The sequence below is a fragment of the Malurus melanocephalus genome, unplaced genomic scaffold (genome assembly GCF_030028575.1).
Source record: "Malurus melanocephalus ecotype Western Australia unplaced genomic scaffold, MMel_1.1 scaffold_260, whole genome shotgun sequence".
Classification (NCBI taxonomy): Eukaryota; Metazoa; Chordata; class Aves; order Passeriformes; family Maluridae; genus Malurus; species Malurus melanocephalus.
In genome coordinates, this window is record NW_026623492.1 from 560,571 (window position 1) to 578,863 (window position 18,293).

The 18,293-nt window shown below is 44.3% G+C and overlaps 1 protein-coding gene across 2 annotated transcripts; it reads right to left on the reverse strand.

Annotated features, from left to right (window-relative positions):
* Positions 1–467: 467 nt before the first annotated feature.
* On the reverse strand, positions 468–18,184 carry VLDLR (very low density lipoprotein receptor). Of its 2 annotated transcripts, XM_057375854.1 has the most exons (19): positions 17,938–18,184; positions 13,779–13,898; positions 12,723–12,845; positions 11,770–11,892; positions 10,082–10,453; positions 9,853–9,975; positions 9,644–9,766; positions 9,075–9,194; positions 8,872–8,997; positions 8,308–8,479; positions 7,762–7,986; positions 7,485–7,603; positions 6,940–7,079; positions 6,682–6,823; positions 6,264–6,410; positions 5,254–5,343; positions 4,783–4,860; positions 4,504–4,673; positions 468–4,193 (listed from the first exon to the last, which is right to left on the reverse strand). In XM_057375854.1, exons 1-19 carry the CDS (start codon positions 18,167–18,169, stop codon positions 4,158–4,160), a joined length of 2,781 nt encoding a protein of 926 aa, XP_057231837.1. In that variant the 5' UTR covers positions 18,170–18,184; the 3' UTR covers positions 468–4,157. The 2 variants fall into 2 exon arrangements, with proteins under 2 accessions (XP_057231837.1, XP_057231838.1); XM_057375855.1 differs by lacking the exon at positions 5,254–5,343.
* Positions 18,185–18,293: the final 109 nt, after the last annotated feature.

Sequence of the window (18,293 nt, forward strand, 5' to 3'; positions counted from 1 at the left end):
TAGGTCAGATGTTCAATAGCCTGGGATATTCAGCAGCCTAACATTGCACAGCCTGGCTGCCCCTCCCCTACTCTGAAGAATTTTTCATTTGATATGGGCAAATTGCAAAGCTGTTCCAGCAGAGGAAAAGCAAAACCCAGCAAGCCAGGAATGCAGAAAGTTGGCTTTTCAACTTCAACAGAGCAGACAGACCTCTCCAAACACCTTCTTCCAGCAGGTGACAATACCAACCACTGTCATGAGCTGCCTCACAGAAGGAATAGGAGCACATTTCTTCACAGACATACTGTGCCACATCTACAGAAAGTACTGGCAGGCCTCCACTTGCATCCAGGTTGTGAAAAGTGCTTCTGTACATGTATGCTTTTCTCCTTTATCTCAGGACTCCTGCATGATTTCTTCCAGCCTAAGTCTTTATTTCTGTACTTTTTTTTCCTAATCTAGCAAGATTCAGCACTTAAAAATAGATAAATTTTCTTCAGCAAAGATCTGATTGCAAAAAAGGTATGTTCATAAAAAATGCAGGCAAATACAAGTTGGGTTGGAGAATGGATAGTTGTAGCTATCTGTAGAGGAATGAAGTGCAGAAGAAGAAGAAAATCACATGAGCAGCATCAATTCCCTTTATGTTAATTTCCCTTGTAAAATATTTACAGTGCTGTAAAAACAAAGGCAGATCAAATAGGAGGCAGAAAAAAAAAGCAGGAGCAGAGGGAGTGTATTAAGAGAAATTTGCATGTTTATAAGGGAAAGAAGAAGGCAGATTCAAATTTAGCTTTGCACTCACATCGGCTAGCAGACACTGAACTGAAATAGACAGTATTTAGAACCAGAGGGCTTATACAGTCCTCTGGGAAACAAAAACTATGCCATTACCTTGGCATAGTTAATAACTAATAATAACTAACTAAAGCCATATTTTTTCTGTTAGCAGAAAATTCTTCAGGAGTATCAAGTCAACTCAAGTGAAATCTGACCAAAGATATTATCAGTGTCTCATTGCTCTGTGATATCACAAGACTGCAGCAGTGGAGCTGAGACAGGGATGATCACCGAGAATTCCTTTAGTGGACACCAGCACAGCCACACGGTGCTGCTGCAAGAGTACAGCTTTAGCACCTTCATTAGATGCCAAAAAAGTCATATGACAAGGAGAAAAACAGAGTCAAACACTTCCAGATGGCAGGGAAAAAACACTGTTCAAAAGGAGTAAGGTATTTGTCAATGCAACTTGGATCAGTTTTTACAGAAGGAATCCTCAACTACTCTCTAAGCCTGCTGTGGAAGTAAACAAGGATTTCCTAGCACAAAAATGAAGAGGGGCAGAGAAGAATAAACCTAGTGAGACAAAAAACCCAAGCAATAYTTGCAAGTAAGTACAGGCCATCCTTAAATCATCCCCTGCTACTGCCTTGTATTCTCCACTCCTCCCTCCTGCTATACGAAAGCATGGAAGTTTTATCTGGTAAAGTGTTAAGTCTCCTCTAGACTACAGGAACTAATTTTGTGTGTCAAGGCACTGCTCTTTGCTCAGAACACTGGAGAAGAAAACAAATTCAAAGAGCCCACAGCATCTGTAAAAACTGCCTCAGGTTCCCAAAATAGATTGAAATTGCTACTTAAATGAATATTAACCTCAGAAAAAATGTCTTTATTGGTCTTACTAGTCTCTCCTTACATCTCCTCATATACTTGGTATGATACTTGTAAGAGAAATGAACATCATCATAAAAATAGAGCTATTCTTCTGTACAAAGACTGTGAAGGCAGAACATTTTGCCTGTAATTAGCTGCCCTGTGAATTTATTATCAGCCATCTGACTGAGAATTACATTTTCTGTTTTGCCACATTTAAACACAAATAATTCAGAGTCTCCAGAGAAGGAACGCTAACTGAAAAAGTTGAATTCTAACTCATGAACCTTACATACTAGGCAGCTGTGAAAGGCACTTTATCCCAAAAAGTGCTTGATAAAATAGATACGGTATTGCTAGCCAAAAACTTTAGAGGCCCCCTTGCATCCCAATCTTTGCAAGACTATTTAGTCCACATGTGTTCTAGATATCTTAAAATGTCTGTAGTCAGGAGTTTCCTGGGACAGCTGGTTAGAATCTTCAACTCCCCAAAGAGKTATAAACTTGCTAGAAATAAGCTATTTTAAATCTGCACAAGTTGGCAGCTGTCCTCATCTGTTAGTAAGAGTCCACAATACAAGAAGATTATTAAAGAAAACAGACCCCAGCTGTAACTGCAATGAGAACAGGCATTAGAAACAAGCCCAGGAACTGATCCAACTTCTGACTCCATAATTTGCATTGTTACTATTTTAGAGATCTGATTGATTGAGAATGATTTCACAAGTCATCACCAAAGAACAGCCAGGGGATTACTGCCTCTTCCAAACTGTGTCTTAGCCTTGAAACTGCATTCCTCCATTTTTCCTTACCTTGAAGGGGGAAGCATTACCAAGACTCAACTAGTACCTCATACTACAAAAGCTATGGGCTGGCAGTTTCTGGCCAAGATCCTAGTCTCAGGAGACAAATGAATTTTATCACAGAAAAGTTAGTTTGTCATTAAGGAAACTAGTAATGACCAGGGAATCTACCTTTTCTAAGTTGGAGATACCAAGTTGTTCTGTCATAAAGATCAGAAGCTTTATCTTTCTTTACTCCAGATTTGACCACACAGCAAAACGCCTGAAAACTACAGAATCTACATGTTAATTCAGCCTTAATCCTTCTCTATTGCAGGAATGAGCTACACACGTACGGCGAATAAGGAACATACCTGGTGCTACTAAAATGAGCACTCAAGCAGCATGGTACTAAACACTTTATCAGAGACGAGTATCATCTTCCCAGACCCAGAACAGTTGTACCATGTATTTTTTCACTCCTACAGTCTCCCAAGAGGTTCCAGCATGTCAAGTGATTGGTGTCTCAGAGCCCTTGCAATTAACTGAGTTGCTCTAGGGAAGGGGACAGTAGCCTATTAATGCCCATTGCAGGGGACTTCTGTCATTACCCATGTAGCAACATGGGGCTTGTCAGCACTAAACCTCCATGATCAGCTGCTAAGTCACAACTCTAACATTCCTGCAAGTGTAGCAACTACCACCACTTGACTTCACTGGCATTGCCATGAGGAGTCGCTGCCAACAGCCTGACTCCGCAAGGATCTCACACTCACCTGGCAGACCACGCTCCAGCCTGACTCCATCTCAATGTCTGCCACGCTGCCTCTTACGAGCTTGCAATAGTGCTTGGGTAAGTTTAGCCAGTGTCAGTCCTAACTTAGGAGACAAGCTGAGATTCTGTGATGGGAGACCCACTCTGTCCTTCACTCTGTGCGGAGTATTAGTCTCAACAACAAACCTGTCACCTGGCAAGTCAGCAGTGTCTGAGCTGCCTAAAACACTGCTGGAAATAACTGAAGAAATACTTCATGATCTGTCTGGCAGAGATAGTGCAGTCTACTAAAGCTTTCAACTTAGGAGGTACTCCATTTTACTTCAGTGCTAACGTAATAATCGAGAACAATACTTAAACTGCTTGACTCGTTTTATTTTTATCCCCTCAGCTGCATTTGAGTTTTACAGTGGTTTCTTAAAGATTGTTCATTCTTGTAGACCTCTAAGAGGTAACAGACAAGATTGAGACAATCTTACATACAAAATTATTTATGTTTACAAATTTTTGGCAATCACAGTAACCCGTTTTTTCCTATTGCCATTGCCCCAATCATTGAAAAAGAGAGTGTACAATAATTTACATCTGAAGTATTTCAAAGTGCTTGATAGTGATTTTCCAATAATTATTTACAAGTGACCTATAGACATATGTACAGGTGTTACAAGTTGTGGCTGGAATATGGCTTTCTATGGAAAGTGCTTTATATTTGGTCAGTGGTGTTACTGACTAACCAACCCAAGGGTTACTGATAAAACTGTAACCACTAACAGCTGAATTGTTGTGGACAGGTATTTACAGAGTTGTTAAGCAGTATAAAATAGCTATTTACACAAGTGTTCCATAAATACAGAAAGTATCTTCTTTCTTCCAAGAATGGAGGAAGTCCTTCAGCCACAAACCTGGTTACTATCCCCAAAGAGTGTAAGACACAAGTAAACTGAAAGTGATTGCTGATTCAGTGCTCACGCCATATCATCATCTGTGCTGACAACAGATATCTGTAAAAAAATAAGTACAAGTTAACTACAATTGCACTAATAAAAGACATAAAACAATACACATCATTGCTAATTTTACAGGCTAGTGACCCCATTCAGCACATATTGTTCCATCCCAGGTATAGACACTGGTTACCTACTACATCTTTAACCTTGATTACTTATCAGTTGATTCAGCCCAGCAGTTTGTATGCAGCCAGCAGCTTTCAAAACTAGAAATCTCTCCTAGACTGAAGTCAGGTATCATTTGGCAGCATTTCTATTCCGATTATTAACCTGGAGTCTCAAACACGTGAACAGGTTTACTTACTGCAGGGTAGGTGTGTCCTACTGAACCACTGTGTCTTCCAATATCAATTGTGAGGTCCTCTTCTGTGGTTTTTAGGTATACTGGATTATCAAAATTCATGCTTTTCATGTTCTTGTGCTGCCAATTACGCCACATGAAGTAGCCAGCGGCTGCAGCCATCACCAGCAATACTGCAGGGAGACAAAGGGATTGCAAACATAGGAGCTTGACCTGATTCTGCTCCAAGAGTGGTTTGTCCCACCACATGGGGCTCAAAAGGCTAGTGAATGCTGTACTCACCAGCAGGAAGAATGATCCAAGCTGCTGATGTTCTTCCAGCTGCAGTTACTCCAGAGGTTGTACCACTAGTGTTGAATCCTGCATGAGAATTTGAAGCCATGAGCTTGCTTACTGACAGCCTGGCAGATTGTTATATGCAAGCATTTCCCAAACCCAGAAGCTGACATCTGATTAGCTCCTCAGCAGCACACTGCTAAAACAGCCTAATATGCTTCATCCTGTGTTAGCAGCAAGCTTTCTTTATTGCTTGCCTTCTTTGAGCACTCCAGGGATTTCATGGAACCTATAGGTTCCACATTGTCATAGGTGAACTACTTCTGTTTAACACATGCTCCAGCTGTTACACTATACAAATGATCTGGCCTATGTTCTCTACTTGCATGCAAAGGAGAAAACTCCCAAGTAGGCTAGTTGGTCAGTTTGCATTTAACTTCTCTAGTGTTTAGCAGTGTGAGTTATTGGGACCAGTACCTCCAGGAACTAGTCCAACAGTTGGAGATTTTTCTGTTGTGCTGGTATCTTTAGCCTCAGTGTAAGCCACAGCTGTTCCAGTACCTGAAACTAATTATAGACCAAGAACTAATTATAGATCAGTTAATTCTGAAGTTCTGCAATGGCTTTGCTATGAGAGCCATGGTAGTGAAGGTTTAGCAGATGGCAGAAATGATCATGCAGCTTGTTAGCTTCACTGGGAACACTGACATTAGTTATTTCACTACCACATCCTGAGCAGAGAGTTCTTGATGAAAAGTAGTTCCAAGAACATGGCCAGACAGTTAACCAGGAATGAATTACAAGTATTTAAGAGTCACAACAATTGCAAGCCATCCCATCCCTCACATCCTCACATTTTATTTTCTGAATGAGATTTTAGTTTTACAAGTTTAGGGATTAGGTACAGCCTTTGATACCCATAGCAACCCTTCTAGAGCAGCCAGCTGAGGCCAGCATCCTTGCATTGAGCACCCTGAGGCAGTCAGAATCAACATGCAGTGTAATAGGTGGCACTCTGGAGTCTCTAGTTCCACTCCACTGGACAAACAAAGTCGCTGCATAGTCAGTGCTGACAACAGTAGCAGCAGCATGCTCATCTGGACCAAAAAGGAGATGCAAACTTCCTTGGACAGCAACATTAGCTAGTCAACACTGCATTTATACATACAGCCATGTTAGTTTATAGCCCTGTTTTGCAAGGGGCTGAGTATGTTTCGCCCTTGTGCTTGCTGTCTGCAGAAAGCCACGGAGGTACAAGGCCTGGGTGCAAATGATGATGATGACGCAGAAGCAAAGCATGGACTTTGAACGGCAACTGCAGACTTTAAGAACCTGTGTAAGACCCTCCCYTTCAAGATTAATTACATCAGATTAATTCTAGCAAAGCTGTCAGCCTATACCACCGTACTGCCTTCCTGCCAACAGGTTTAGTATTCCCCTACTCCTTTCCCCATCCCTCCTGGGAAAGATCTGTTGTGTTACAGTACCTGTACATCTCAGACCATCCTCCTGCAAGAAGTACCCAGCAGGACATGCACAGGTGTACTTTGGAGAATGTTCATTTATCTGAGGAGCAGGCAGGCACAGGTAGCTACAGCCTCCATTTGCCACGCTCTCTTCGCACCAGTTCCGACCTGTTGGTACAGCAATTAGCAGGAGTGAGTCTTCATTCTCCAGGGGTATAAAAATGTGCTCAGTAACTGCTCTAGCATGCTGGTTATAGATTTATACCCAAGAAAGAGTAATTGCAACCAGACCTCTCAATCCCCATGGGGCGCTGAAACTCCCATGTCAGAAGTAGAAATACACAGCTGCACAGTGAAGGGACACCATTTGCCACCATCCAGGCAGGGCAGGCTTCTTACAAATACACACTGACCCAGCTGTAAACTGTACTGAAATTACCTGAAGGCTGAACAAGCTCATGATACACAATGATGTCCTGTGCATCGTTGAGGTTGTTCACCAGGGTAACCAACTCGGATCCAGTAAATTTGTTGGCACCATAGACTGCCTCATTCTCTCCATCAATCCAATACACTCGGTCCTAGAAGACAATGTAATTGTATCCCATTATCTCCATGATGCCATCAGCCCCGTCATTCCTGCCAAATACCTGCAAGAAGAGGATCTTTGACAATGACCATAGGAAGTCGTTCTTACCTCAAAAATGGTTAGAGCAAGAGGATGAGGAAGGAACATATGTGACTTTAGCACAATTCTACGATCCTGGCCATTCAAGTCCACACTTGACAGCACATGCAGTTTAGAATCAAGCCAGTATAGGCGGCTTTTTACAAGATCTAGGAGGGAGGAAACACCAAACAAATTTACTGTCTACATGGAGGAAACCTCCAAAGCTTCCTGCAAGAATTGAAACACCCACAGGTTTAAGAATGGTTGCAGTGTTGCCCTGGTTTCTTACCATTCCAGGATACAGAGGGCTGCTGCAGTGATGCCTATGCGGCCTGTGCCTCAACTACAACACAGAGCAGTCCAAGCAAAGTTACTATTTCAGTATCTGAGAAGTCCTGTTACACTTCAGTGTCTGGGAAGCACTGATGCCTGCTGCAGTGTCTTCAGGCATGCAGAAACTTCCCCTTCTCAGAAACTGAAAATAGTTTCTCTAAAGAATGACCTTGGTTTTTGTAGCAAAAAAATTGCTTAAGTTCCAGAATACCTCTGGCACAGAGACAAGTTCAACATACCTAGAGCAATTCCATTAGGCCATTGGATTTCTGTTGTCACAAGCTGCTGTCTGTCAAATCCATTCATTCCTGCTTTTTCAATTTTTGCTGGCTCACCCCAGTCTGACCAGTACATAAAGCTGTGAAGCAGAATTTATGTTGTATGATGCACTATAGTACTGTGTAGTATCACTCTTCATTATGACCAATAACTAACAAAGGCTACCTAAGTCAGTTATCAGAACATGAAGCAGTTGGTAGGTCCACTTTTTTTAAATGAGCCAGGACAAATACTCACCCAGAGATAGGATCTACAGCAATAGAAGCTGGCTCTCTCAGCTCAGAGAAAAACAAAACCTTTCTTTTTGTGCCATCTAGGCTAGCCACCGAAATGCTTTTTGCAGTTGAGTCAGACCAGTAGATGTTCTTATAAACCCAGTCAACAGCAATTCCTGCAGGGCTGTGTATGTTGTCCAGGATTCTGACGTGTGTTCCGACTTTATCACGGGTATCAATAGAGGCACTGAAAGACAAGAATTACTTGCTTTCAACCACTTCCTCCACAGATACTATCCCTTGGCACACCTCAGTAAATACTGCACAAGATTGCAGGCAGAAGACACACACACGACACCGCACAGTGCCTTTTGCACAGCTGTGGCTGCAGTTATTAGGAAGGGTAATAGGCACACACACTGCTAGTTGTGGGAACTTGCATCAACTGCACTTTGTCTTTAGGACACCAAGAATCCTGTTCTCATTACCACAGACTAAGGAAATAGCTTGGGTAAAACATACAATGATTTAGGGAAGCACACTAGATTCAGAATGTAAGTCCACTTACCTGAAGATTGCTTTTTGGCTGAAGTCTGCCCAGTAAAGCTTTTGCTCAGCAATATCAGCATCTAGAGCCACAGAGTTTCTTAGCTGCTCCACAAGCTGAATATATTCTTTCCTCTCAAGGCCAATTTTCCTGATATCCCGGCGGTTGGTGAAAATTAGACATGGTTCTTTCCCTGTGAAAAGAGTTTAAGTGTTATTTTACTTTACATATCCAGCCATGTATTGTTTCACAAAAAGTTTTAGGAGTCATCATATTTAGTATCTGCCATTCCACCCTTGCTGGCAGGTGCTGACAGAGCTCTTGGCTGTACCGTACCTCACCCTTTTCTCTCTCCACAACTTGATGGGGAGGAACCTCCTGCCCAGGGAGCAGATACAAGCCGTTTATGTCAGGCAGCTTTAAGCAGTGTATTATGGCATCATTTGAAGTGTTAGTAGTGATCAGATCTGTACAAGTTACATCAGTAGCACACCAGCTGGCATAAAAACCACGGTAGTATGAACGGTGCATCACTTGCTGACTCATTTTAAAGTGTGGATACAAAAGTCTTATGCCAACACTCACCGACTGCCTTGCACACCCCAGTAGAAAGATCCATCTGATAGCCACGGCTGCATTCACATTTRTAGCCCCCTTTCAGGTTGATACAGATCTGACTACAGATACCAGGGTTCTGACATTCATCAATATCTGTAACAACAATAATTTAATTTATTCTCACCTCCAATACCACCAGCAGGGTCCATGTTAAACTATGAGATACTTGCCTCCACAGGTTCTCCTGTCTAGCAGCTCAAACCCAGCTGGACAGTCACATTCATAGCCAATAATGAGGTCCCTGCAGATATGAGAGCACCCGCCATTGTTCACCAGACATTCATTTATGTCTAGAAGAGAGAATCAGCCACTTCTCAGAAGGTATGCAAATTTAGTCTTATAATCCTAGTTCAGGAACACTTTACCAGGTACCCATACATTTCCTAATGATCTCTACCACATCTGATAAAGCATTTCAGCACTTACAACCATATGCAAGAGACCCCCTCTGCCCAAATTCATGTTTGCCCAGCTACCAGCACCTTCTCTGTGCTACAAATAGGTTGCAGCAAAGATTGAGGCTTCTGAAGTTTCATTGTTTCTAATCATGCATTCAAGTGCCTTGTGGCCACAGAGAAATCATTCCAATGACCAGTTTGGCTTGGATAAAACTAGCCTGTTTGCTAGGTTGGTCTCAGTTGTATGTTTGCCCCAAGAACTAGCAACAGGCATTCCAGCTGACACCTGACAGCTCAGAGGCTGTATCAACATTGTGCAAAGAGTTTGTTTATTCACTTACTACACTCCTTGAGGGGCTCATCACTCCAGTCTTTGCAGTCTCTCTGCTGGTTACACACTTTATTGATATCTATGCATTCTCCGCTTCTGCACTTGAATTTGCCAGGTCCAGAGCACTGAATAACTGACAATAATGAAGACTGTGAGGGTGACTACCAGCTTCAACAGTTATTATGCAAAGACTTCATTCTTGCTTAGTTCCACACTTACCGTTGTTACAATTTGCTTCATCAGTGCCATCCAGACAATCTCTCACACCATTGCACTGCCTACTCCCATGGATGCAGTTCCCATCTTCACATCTGAACTGGTCTGGTCTGCAGGTCCGAGAAGCTGAGGACACAGCCATTACAGACTTTTACTCCTCAGATTTACTGAAGTAAAGGAAATAAAAGAGGAGCCGAGCAGCACCTCCTAGAAAAGGACCAAGCAAACTTACGACAGTTGATTTCATCACTTCCATCTTTGCAGTCAGGATCTCCATCACAGCGCCACTTTTTGTGGATACATTCACCTGAGCCACACTGCACCTCACTGGCAGAGCACTTCACAGGAGGTGCAGGCTGGCGGCCACATTGCTCTAGAGACTCATCTGAGTGGTCGGAGCAGTCAGCATCGTCATCACACACCCAGCTGATGGGGATGCAAGTTGAGCTCTTGCACTGGAACTCATGAACAGCACAGGTAGGAGGTTCACATTCCAGCTCATCACTACCATCGCTGCAGTCATCTTGACCATTGCAGACAAAGCTCTTGGAAATACACTGCCCACTGCTGCATGTGAACTCTGCTGGACTACAAGTCACATTGCCTGGGATAACAGGAGTAAGAGAGATTAGTACATTATCACAAGAATGCTGGCTTTTGTGTGAAGATGTTTTGTTTTGTACGTTTTTCATCAGCAGTTAGCTGACAGTAGATCAGTATCCTGTATGAGACAATAGGGAAGCCTAAATGACCACCTGCAGGACACTTGTGTTCCACAGACCATCCTGTCATTGGACGTTATGAGTGATGGCATCAGATTTGAACTACTGAGTAAAAATAACCTCCTTAAGTAACTAGCCTGTCCTGCACTTCAGATTGCAAGCCTTTCAGAAAACCTTCTGTGAACCAGAGACAGAAGTGAACTGCTAACTTTACAGAGTACTAAGATCAAAGTAGTCAAGACAGTCAACATGTACTTTAGTTTGAAACTGAAGTGTTTTGTGCTGGTCCCCAGGACAGCAATGGCTCATTTGTCTGGACCAGAGGGGATAACAGATCAAGATCTTGCCCCATTTGATCCTGTGGTTAAGCACACCCATGCAATTTATGTCAGTACAAATGATGCTGGTTTAATAGCAATGCAGCTAGCAGCTCAGTATGCCTAGGCTGATAGCTTTATCAGCCTCATTAGAAACGCTGTCTGTAGATTTACTTGTCAGATTAAGGCATTTGTTTGCTGAGTAAGACAGCAAATCCACAGACACATAGCAAAAGTCTGGAGATCTTTGTCTTATTAGGCCATAGGTAAGGTGGTTCTGATGGAAGCCAAGCCTGTGGCTTTGGTTACAGCAAACACGTCTCAGGACACCTCAGACAACTCATATGTATGCAAATTCTTTTGAATAAGCCAGGAATGCTGCACTCTAACACTGCAGTGGCAGCTCAGCTTGTGCACCAGTCTGAAGTTCCCCCCCTCCCTTGCCACCCAAACACCAGAAATCCAGCTTCACAGAATATTCCAGGATAGGGCTATAAAGCAGATCAGCTACGCCCTTAGCTAAAGGTCACCACTAGACTTTACAGGAGACAATTTCTTAATATAAGCAGCGATTTCAGAAACTCTCCAGAGAACAAGTTCTGACAGTTGGTCTGACAGGTGACTAAGCCTACCTACGGCTACTGCCAAAATTAGCAGAGAAGAAAGACACACATTAAATAGCTTACGTTAGTACACCTCTTAACTTAGCACGATAGAGCAGAGTTAGAAAAGGTTTGCTCTAAGTAGCTCCAAACAAGATGAACGTAGGAGAGATACTGATACTATGAAAAAATTATCTTCCCAAGTATACTGCCCAGCCAGCTCCTTTCCAGACAAGCCAATCTCAAATAGAGTTATGCAGCCACCATTTCTGTCCTTACCACAATTCTTTTCATCTTCTTCACTGTCACAGTCTTTTTCACCATCACATTTCCAGGACACTGGGATACACTGAGTTGACTGAGGACCACAGCTGATTTCATTTACACGGCACGTTCTCGTATCTATTGAAAAAAGTTCAAGTTCAATCTAAGACCTACTGATCTTGGGTTTCAGCAGCTGTCCTGAAAAAAGAGACTTGCAAGGCTTCAGGTCTAGACAAAGCTGCTGACATCTATATAAACTGATGGAAAAGGTGACACTATTCTATAGTGTTCAGTAAAAAAATGATTCCAATTACTAATAGATTAATATTTTAACACTATCTTTGTAGTCATTGTTTTGTGGCTGCAACCAAGTTACACTGTAACACCTTGAGCTACAAGTAGTAAGGAGGAGTAATGCCAAAATGCTCTTGGGGCTAAAGTACTCCCCAGTATGGATCCTATTGATATAGAGAAATGACACTTCCTGGACCTATATTCCTTGATGAATTACAGGATTGCAGACTGGCGTTGCTAATCACAAGACTTCACAGACAAGCCTCTGGACTACTGCTTCCCATGCCCAACATGCATGGGACAATCCCTACAACTAGCTTTGGGAGTATTGGGACTGCACTTGCAAAGCAGCTGCCTAAGAGAGCAGCAATGATTTGGTGGACAAGCCACAGTGATGGTCTGGCCTGCCATATTCTGCTTGCTGCTTCTGCCAGTGAGTAAACCCCTGTACTCGCTATCTCTTACCAGTAAAAGTGCAAAGTCCCCACTCAGCTCTGCATCTTTTCAAGCATTGGAAAGTCGCCTCAAGACCCCAGCACAGCCAAGCACTTAGAAAGGTGCCGCCCAAGACAAGTTCATCCTCCTTTAGGAGGAGAGCCAGACTGCAAGCAGGCAAGAAGTCAAAATTCTCCTCCCCACAGGCTTGCCTACACCATCACACCAGGTTCACTTACGGCACAGTTCAGAACTCTCGTCAGACCCATCCTCACAATCCGAATCCCCATCACACTGCCATCTGTTAGGCACACACTGACCACTGAGGCACACAAAATCAGATTCAGCACATGTCTTCTTCACTGCAAGAAAAAAACACTTGTTTAGAGACTAGAGCTTAGCTTGTTTATCACTGACAGGGATAAGCTTTATTGTGCTAGGAAAGTTATTTGATATCCTTGGCTCATGGATGTCTGGTGCTGTCCCCCACCAACCTAACAGCACTGCTGTTCAACACTTCCTACAGAGTTATTCAGTACACAGAGAAACATWTATATTCACCTAACCAGGCACTGAAAGATCACTTTTGCTAAGGAGACTAAGCAGATTACTCTATATTAGCTGCTGCTTTGAACTGACTTGAGTTAAAATAAGGTCTATTGATATTAATATTTAGGTTTTGAACTCAAGAGTTCATATCCGAGGCATTTGATTTGTCATTACAGAAGCACGGTACTATGTAACTCTAGGGTAATAGTTTAGGTCTGCTTGAGCAGACTTGCAGTTCAACCACTAGTGATGGATATTGAGTATGTTTTGCCTCGTCTCCAAGTACAATAGTCATCTGTCTTGGCTTCTATGTCTGTTTAAAGCAAGGGTAGGCAGCCAAAGCTACACTTAATGTTTACAGGAGACTCAGAAGAATCATTTTCACATATAAAACACGGCATTTAACAATGGAATAGCCAACAGCAGAGTGCTAATAGCAAACATTTTCTATTATGTATTCAAGAAACAACTGAGAACAGGCTTATATTCTGTTCTTGTCAGTCATCACGCTCACAAGTGAAGAATTTTGGTCACAAGCTTTGTCTCAGTTGCCAATTTCAGGACAGTTAGGTAACACTCGGAAAATTCAGCTGCCTTGGATGGATACAAGGCATCAAAGGTGGCTGTTCTAAGGAATTTGTCTCTGTATTCCATTGCCAGACAGGATAAACATCCCTCCTGCTATGCACTGCTAAATCCCCACTTCAACTAGCAAGGACTACTGCAGAGGTATTTGCATTACTTACCACAAGAACTTTCATCACTGCCATCTGAACAATCTTCATCACCATCACATTTCCAGAGCTGAGGAATACAGCGGCCATTACTACATGCGAATTGGGATTCTTCACATTTTGCTCTCGCACCTTCAATGAGAAAAAGGAACCTAAGCCCTGATACTATTAAGCAATACTTTCTTGCCTTCTCTGCTGCTGATCAAGAAATACTCAGCATAATAAACAGTGTAACATCAACATGAAAACACATCTGAGCTCCAAATCTTTGTAGTCACATTATTCAATCATGAGAGTAAAGCCAAAAGCTTTCCTCCACAGTGCAAGTACAGAGTTTAAGCACCATGACAATCCACCTGCCAAACAGTAGCAGTCTCAGTGCTGTTCTTACTCAGTTTTCGTCTTCAAGGCAGGGTCAAGTCTGCAAAAATTTGTGTCCACAATTACTTCTGCTGTCTTGCACCTAGCACTGCATTCTCAAAATTCCTCAAACTCCTCAAACTTTAATCAAACTGGGTTCAAATTTGATTAATGTCAAGATGGATTAGCATTTCAATGATCTGCTGCTAACACTTTACAGCAGAATCCCTGAGATKTCTGTAATGGTAGCTTAGGTAACTGCTTTGCAGCTGAGCAAGTTTTCATGCTTTATGTCACCCCTCAAACAGCAGCACCCAGAGACATCCCTCAGTTTTCACTAAAAGAAGTGTGATGCTAAGAGTGCAATTCTTTCTGGAATCCAGTCCATCATCTCACAAGTGGTAAGTCTTGATTTTTTAGTACGCTCGAGTAAGATACTGCTTTCTGCAAGATCCTTAGAGGTGCATTTTCCAGAGTATCTTCAGCTCTACAACTGTATAACCCCATCCCTCAAGGGAACAGGCTTTGTCTTGGAAGCCCTGTTATATCCATCACTAAAAAGCAGCAGCCTGCATCTTCAGCAGCTAAGCCAGAGCTGTTTCACTTAATGCACGCAGGCAAGTGTGTAAGACCATGCATTAGCACTGGCTGCACATGCCTACAGCACGATGCAAGACTCCTGATCCTTCTTGGTTTATTGCATCATTTAGTGAGGGTGCTTTGTCCTGGCATTTCAGAGCTCAGAACACATAAAATTTTAGTCAAGTATTATTTGCTATTTTATATCCTCTCTGTATGATGTGTAAAATGCAACAGTTTCCAAGTAGAAGGAAGACATTCAGCCATTTTACATTATATTGGCTAGCCACTGGGCATTAGGCACTCCCAAATGCTGGACAATACAAGCAAGAACAACATGAGCAATCCTATCTGCTGAATATCGCATATAAATTCATGATCAAAGTCAAAGATGGGAGACAGCATCGTACTGAGTTCTGCTAATGTTTTAGTAGCCTTACTAGTGGAGTAAAGCAGTAACCCACTTGTCAGAGAAAAGCTATAAACTTTTTTCATGGGAACTGTATTCAAAGAATACCAAAAAATCAGAACATCAGCTCTTGTGTTTACTGTTTCCATCCCCCATTTCCTTTTCTGGCTGGGAATTACACCAGCACACACTTTCTAACAGCRTGGTTTCGTAAAGCTACTACTGCCTGGTCATGAGCTGTCAATCAATGAGCTTGCCACGTGCTTAAAGGAACAACCCAACCACCCAAGAGTGAGAATAGATGCCACAAATAGTAGCTTGCTCTAAGCCTGATACCACCTTGTTGTCCAGCAAYCTGTAAAAGAAGGTTAGAGTTGCAAGCCCTGATTATCCCAGATTTTACTATACTACTATATAAAATATGCAATAACTGAGTCCTGCTAGTTTTGGGACTTTCTCATCCAGGCATTCAGAGTGAGAACAGTCACCCTTTCCCAAAATAGCATACAGATATTAGACTAAGCCTGCCACTAAGGAGATCCCAAAATAACTCCACAGTCCTTAGTTACTCTAGTTCAAGCTAGAATAACCAGAAAAGGCTCGCAAAGACTGCTGAGTACATTGTGACTTACAAACATCATTTTGACCAAATGCTACAGGGAAGCTACAGTCAAGGCTAACGGAAACCACAGCTAAGCTTGGAGTAACACTATTAACTTTAAAATCACAGTCCTAACAATGAACCATTCCAAGAAGGTATCATTGCTACTGCAGCTGATACCAAGAGAAATGTCAGAGCAACCCCTTTTGATAGCCTACAAACAAGTAAAAAATTTGACRAGACCTAACACCCACACAGGTGCACAAAGGTAAAGGTCAGCATCTGCTACTGCTGCTGAAGATGTCTGTCAAACTCTAAAGGCCACTTGAAATGAGCTCTGGTTAAGATGAAGGTTAGTTACAGCCAGTAATTTTGATCCCCTGTCTTACATCAAGCACAGTTCTGCGATGCCAGGTAACCATTTAGTTAGGCAGATTAATCCACTGCTGCTTCAAGCAAGAGTTACACCTCTGCTGCACCTTCAGTCACCAGACATCTAATGATTTTTGGATCAGCATCAATTAGCCACCAATTCAAAGCTTCTCTTTATGTGCCACTCACAAACTAGAAGCACCTTCACACATTTTTTCCTCCTTGGAATACAGCTTAGGCTAAAAAATGTAGAGAACCAGTAACATCAGAGCCCGTGACTGTTAACATACATTATTTTACTATTCCCCAGGTAACTACTTACTAGAAGTTGGCTCATAAAGAGTAATGGGTGTAGGGTGAAGGARCACAGTTACACTGACTACCCAAGTTAAACCACCTTTTTCCATATATCTGCTATCACTGTTAGTCTCAGCCCCTTAAGCAAGTTGCCAGATTACTTGTCTGGGCAGCTTCAAACATGTGACACTTGTGTACTGTCATCTGACACCAAGTCCCAGAAAAGCTTCCAACCGTGATTGGGAAACCTTGCAAGAACTCATACAGCAACTAGTTTAAACTTTTCCCAGACCTTGGTAATTGCAACTACTAGTGGAAGAGAGCTGATGGGGTCACTAACTCAAATTCAGGGAACAATCAGACAAACTTGTTTAGCTAGTCTACTAATTACCCTCCACTGCGTATCTCTTGTGATGATCCCTGAGCACAGCACAGTAGCAGTTTCAGTGCCAGCCAGCTTGGTCCTTCTTACTACAGCAGTTTAACCACTTCTGTTTTAGACCAGGCATGGGAGCAACTTACATGACTGGGAGATGAGAGGTGACCAGGCAGACATTTTTCCTCTCTCTCTTTGTATGAGGACTGGATACAACAACATGCTGGCAGGGCTCTACCCGACAGATCTGGTTTCTGAACTACTGCACAGTTACAGGAAACAGCCAAGATCTCACACTAAGGCCTACTTCAAGACAATAGACTTCTTAGGAGATTTAAGAGCCATGCGACAATGCAGCCATCAACTCCCCACCCCCTCTGAGAGAGTAGCCTGGAGCTCAGCTCCTCAAGGAATAAAGGAGTCAGATATATGATTATTAACTCGTATTAACTTAAGAGTAAGATATTTTTAAATAAGACCATCCAATTGCTTAGTGTGCAGCACCCCTGCCACAGGGGCCACAGCCTTTACGCCGGGAGGCAGCCTTGGAGCTGGCCACGGGCAGCGCTACTGGCGAGCGCTCAGMCCCGGCAGGACTCAGCCTTGCCACCAGGTGGAGATCCCTCATGGTGGTTACCCCGGGCCCTCAACTAGAGCCATGCCAGCACCGCTGGCTAACACAAAGCCTAAGTTGCACCGCAGTTTGACAGCACCTTTAATGCCGCCAGCTTCCCAAGCGCTCCTCTTTCTCCCTCCACAACAGAGCCGCAATCCTCCCCGACCCTCCCGCGTTCGCCCCAGCCATTCAGACCCCTCCCGTAGCACCGATCTGGAAGCCGACCCCCCCGCCTCTCCCCCACAGCAGGCGGGGGGCTCCCGGGAGACGTGCCGCCCGGATCCCGGTGCCCCCTCACGGCTCCCGCCGCCCGGGCCCCGCGGGGAAGGCGGCGCCTCGCCCGGCAAGGGGGGCGGCGGGGCAAGCGCGGCGGCAGCGCCCCTGCGCCCACCCGGGAGTACGGGCCCGCCCCGCTCCCCCCGGGGCAGCGGGCAGGCGGCCCGAGAGAGCGGGAGAGAATAATGAGAGTGAGGGAAAAGGAAAGGGCGGTGGGAGATGAAACCGCCGCGGGGGGCTGCGGCAGGCTCTGCCCCGGGGTGCGCGCCCYGGCCCCGCACTCACCGTCGGCGGCAGCGCGCAGGCAGCCGAGGGCGAGCAGCAGCAGCAGCGCCCAGCAGCGCGGGACCGCCCGGCGTCCCGCACCGCGCCCGGGTCCGGCTCTGGGTCCGTCGGCCGTGGCGATCGGGTCTCCGCGCTGCCGGTCCAGCCGCATCGCCGCGCCGGGGACGGGGAGCGCGGGCAGGCAGGCGCCGCGGGCGGAGAGACGAGGAGCAGAGGCGGCAGCCGGAGACATGCACGGGGGGAGGCCGTCCCCGCGGCGCTCTTATAGCAGCCGCCCGGCCGCCCTGCGCGCCCGCTGGTGACTCACGGCGCCGCGCCGGGCCCCGGTTGGCTCGCCAGCGCCGCCCGCCCCCGCT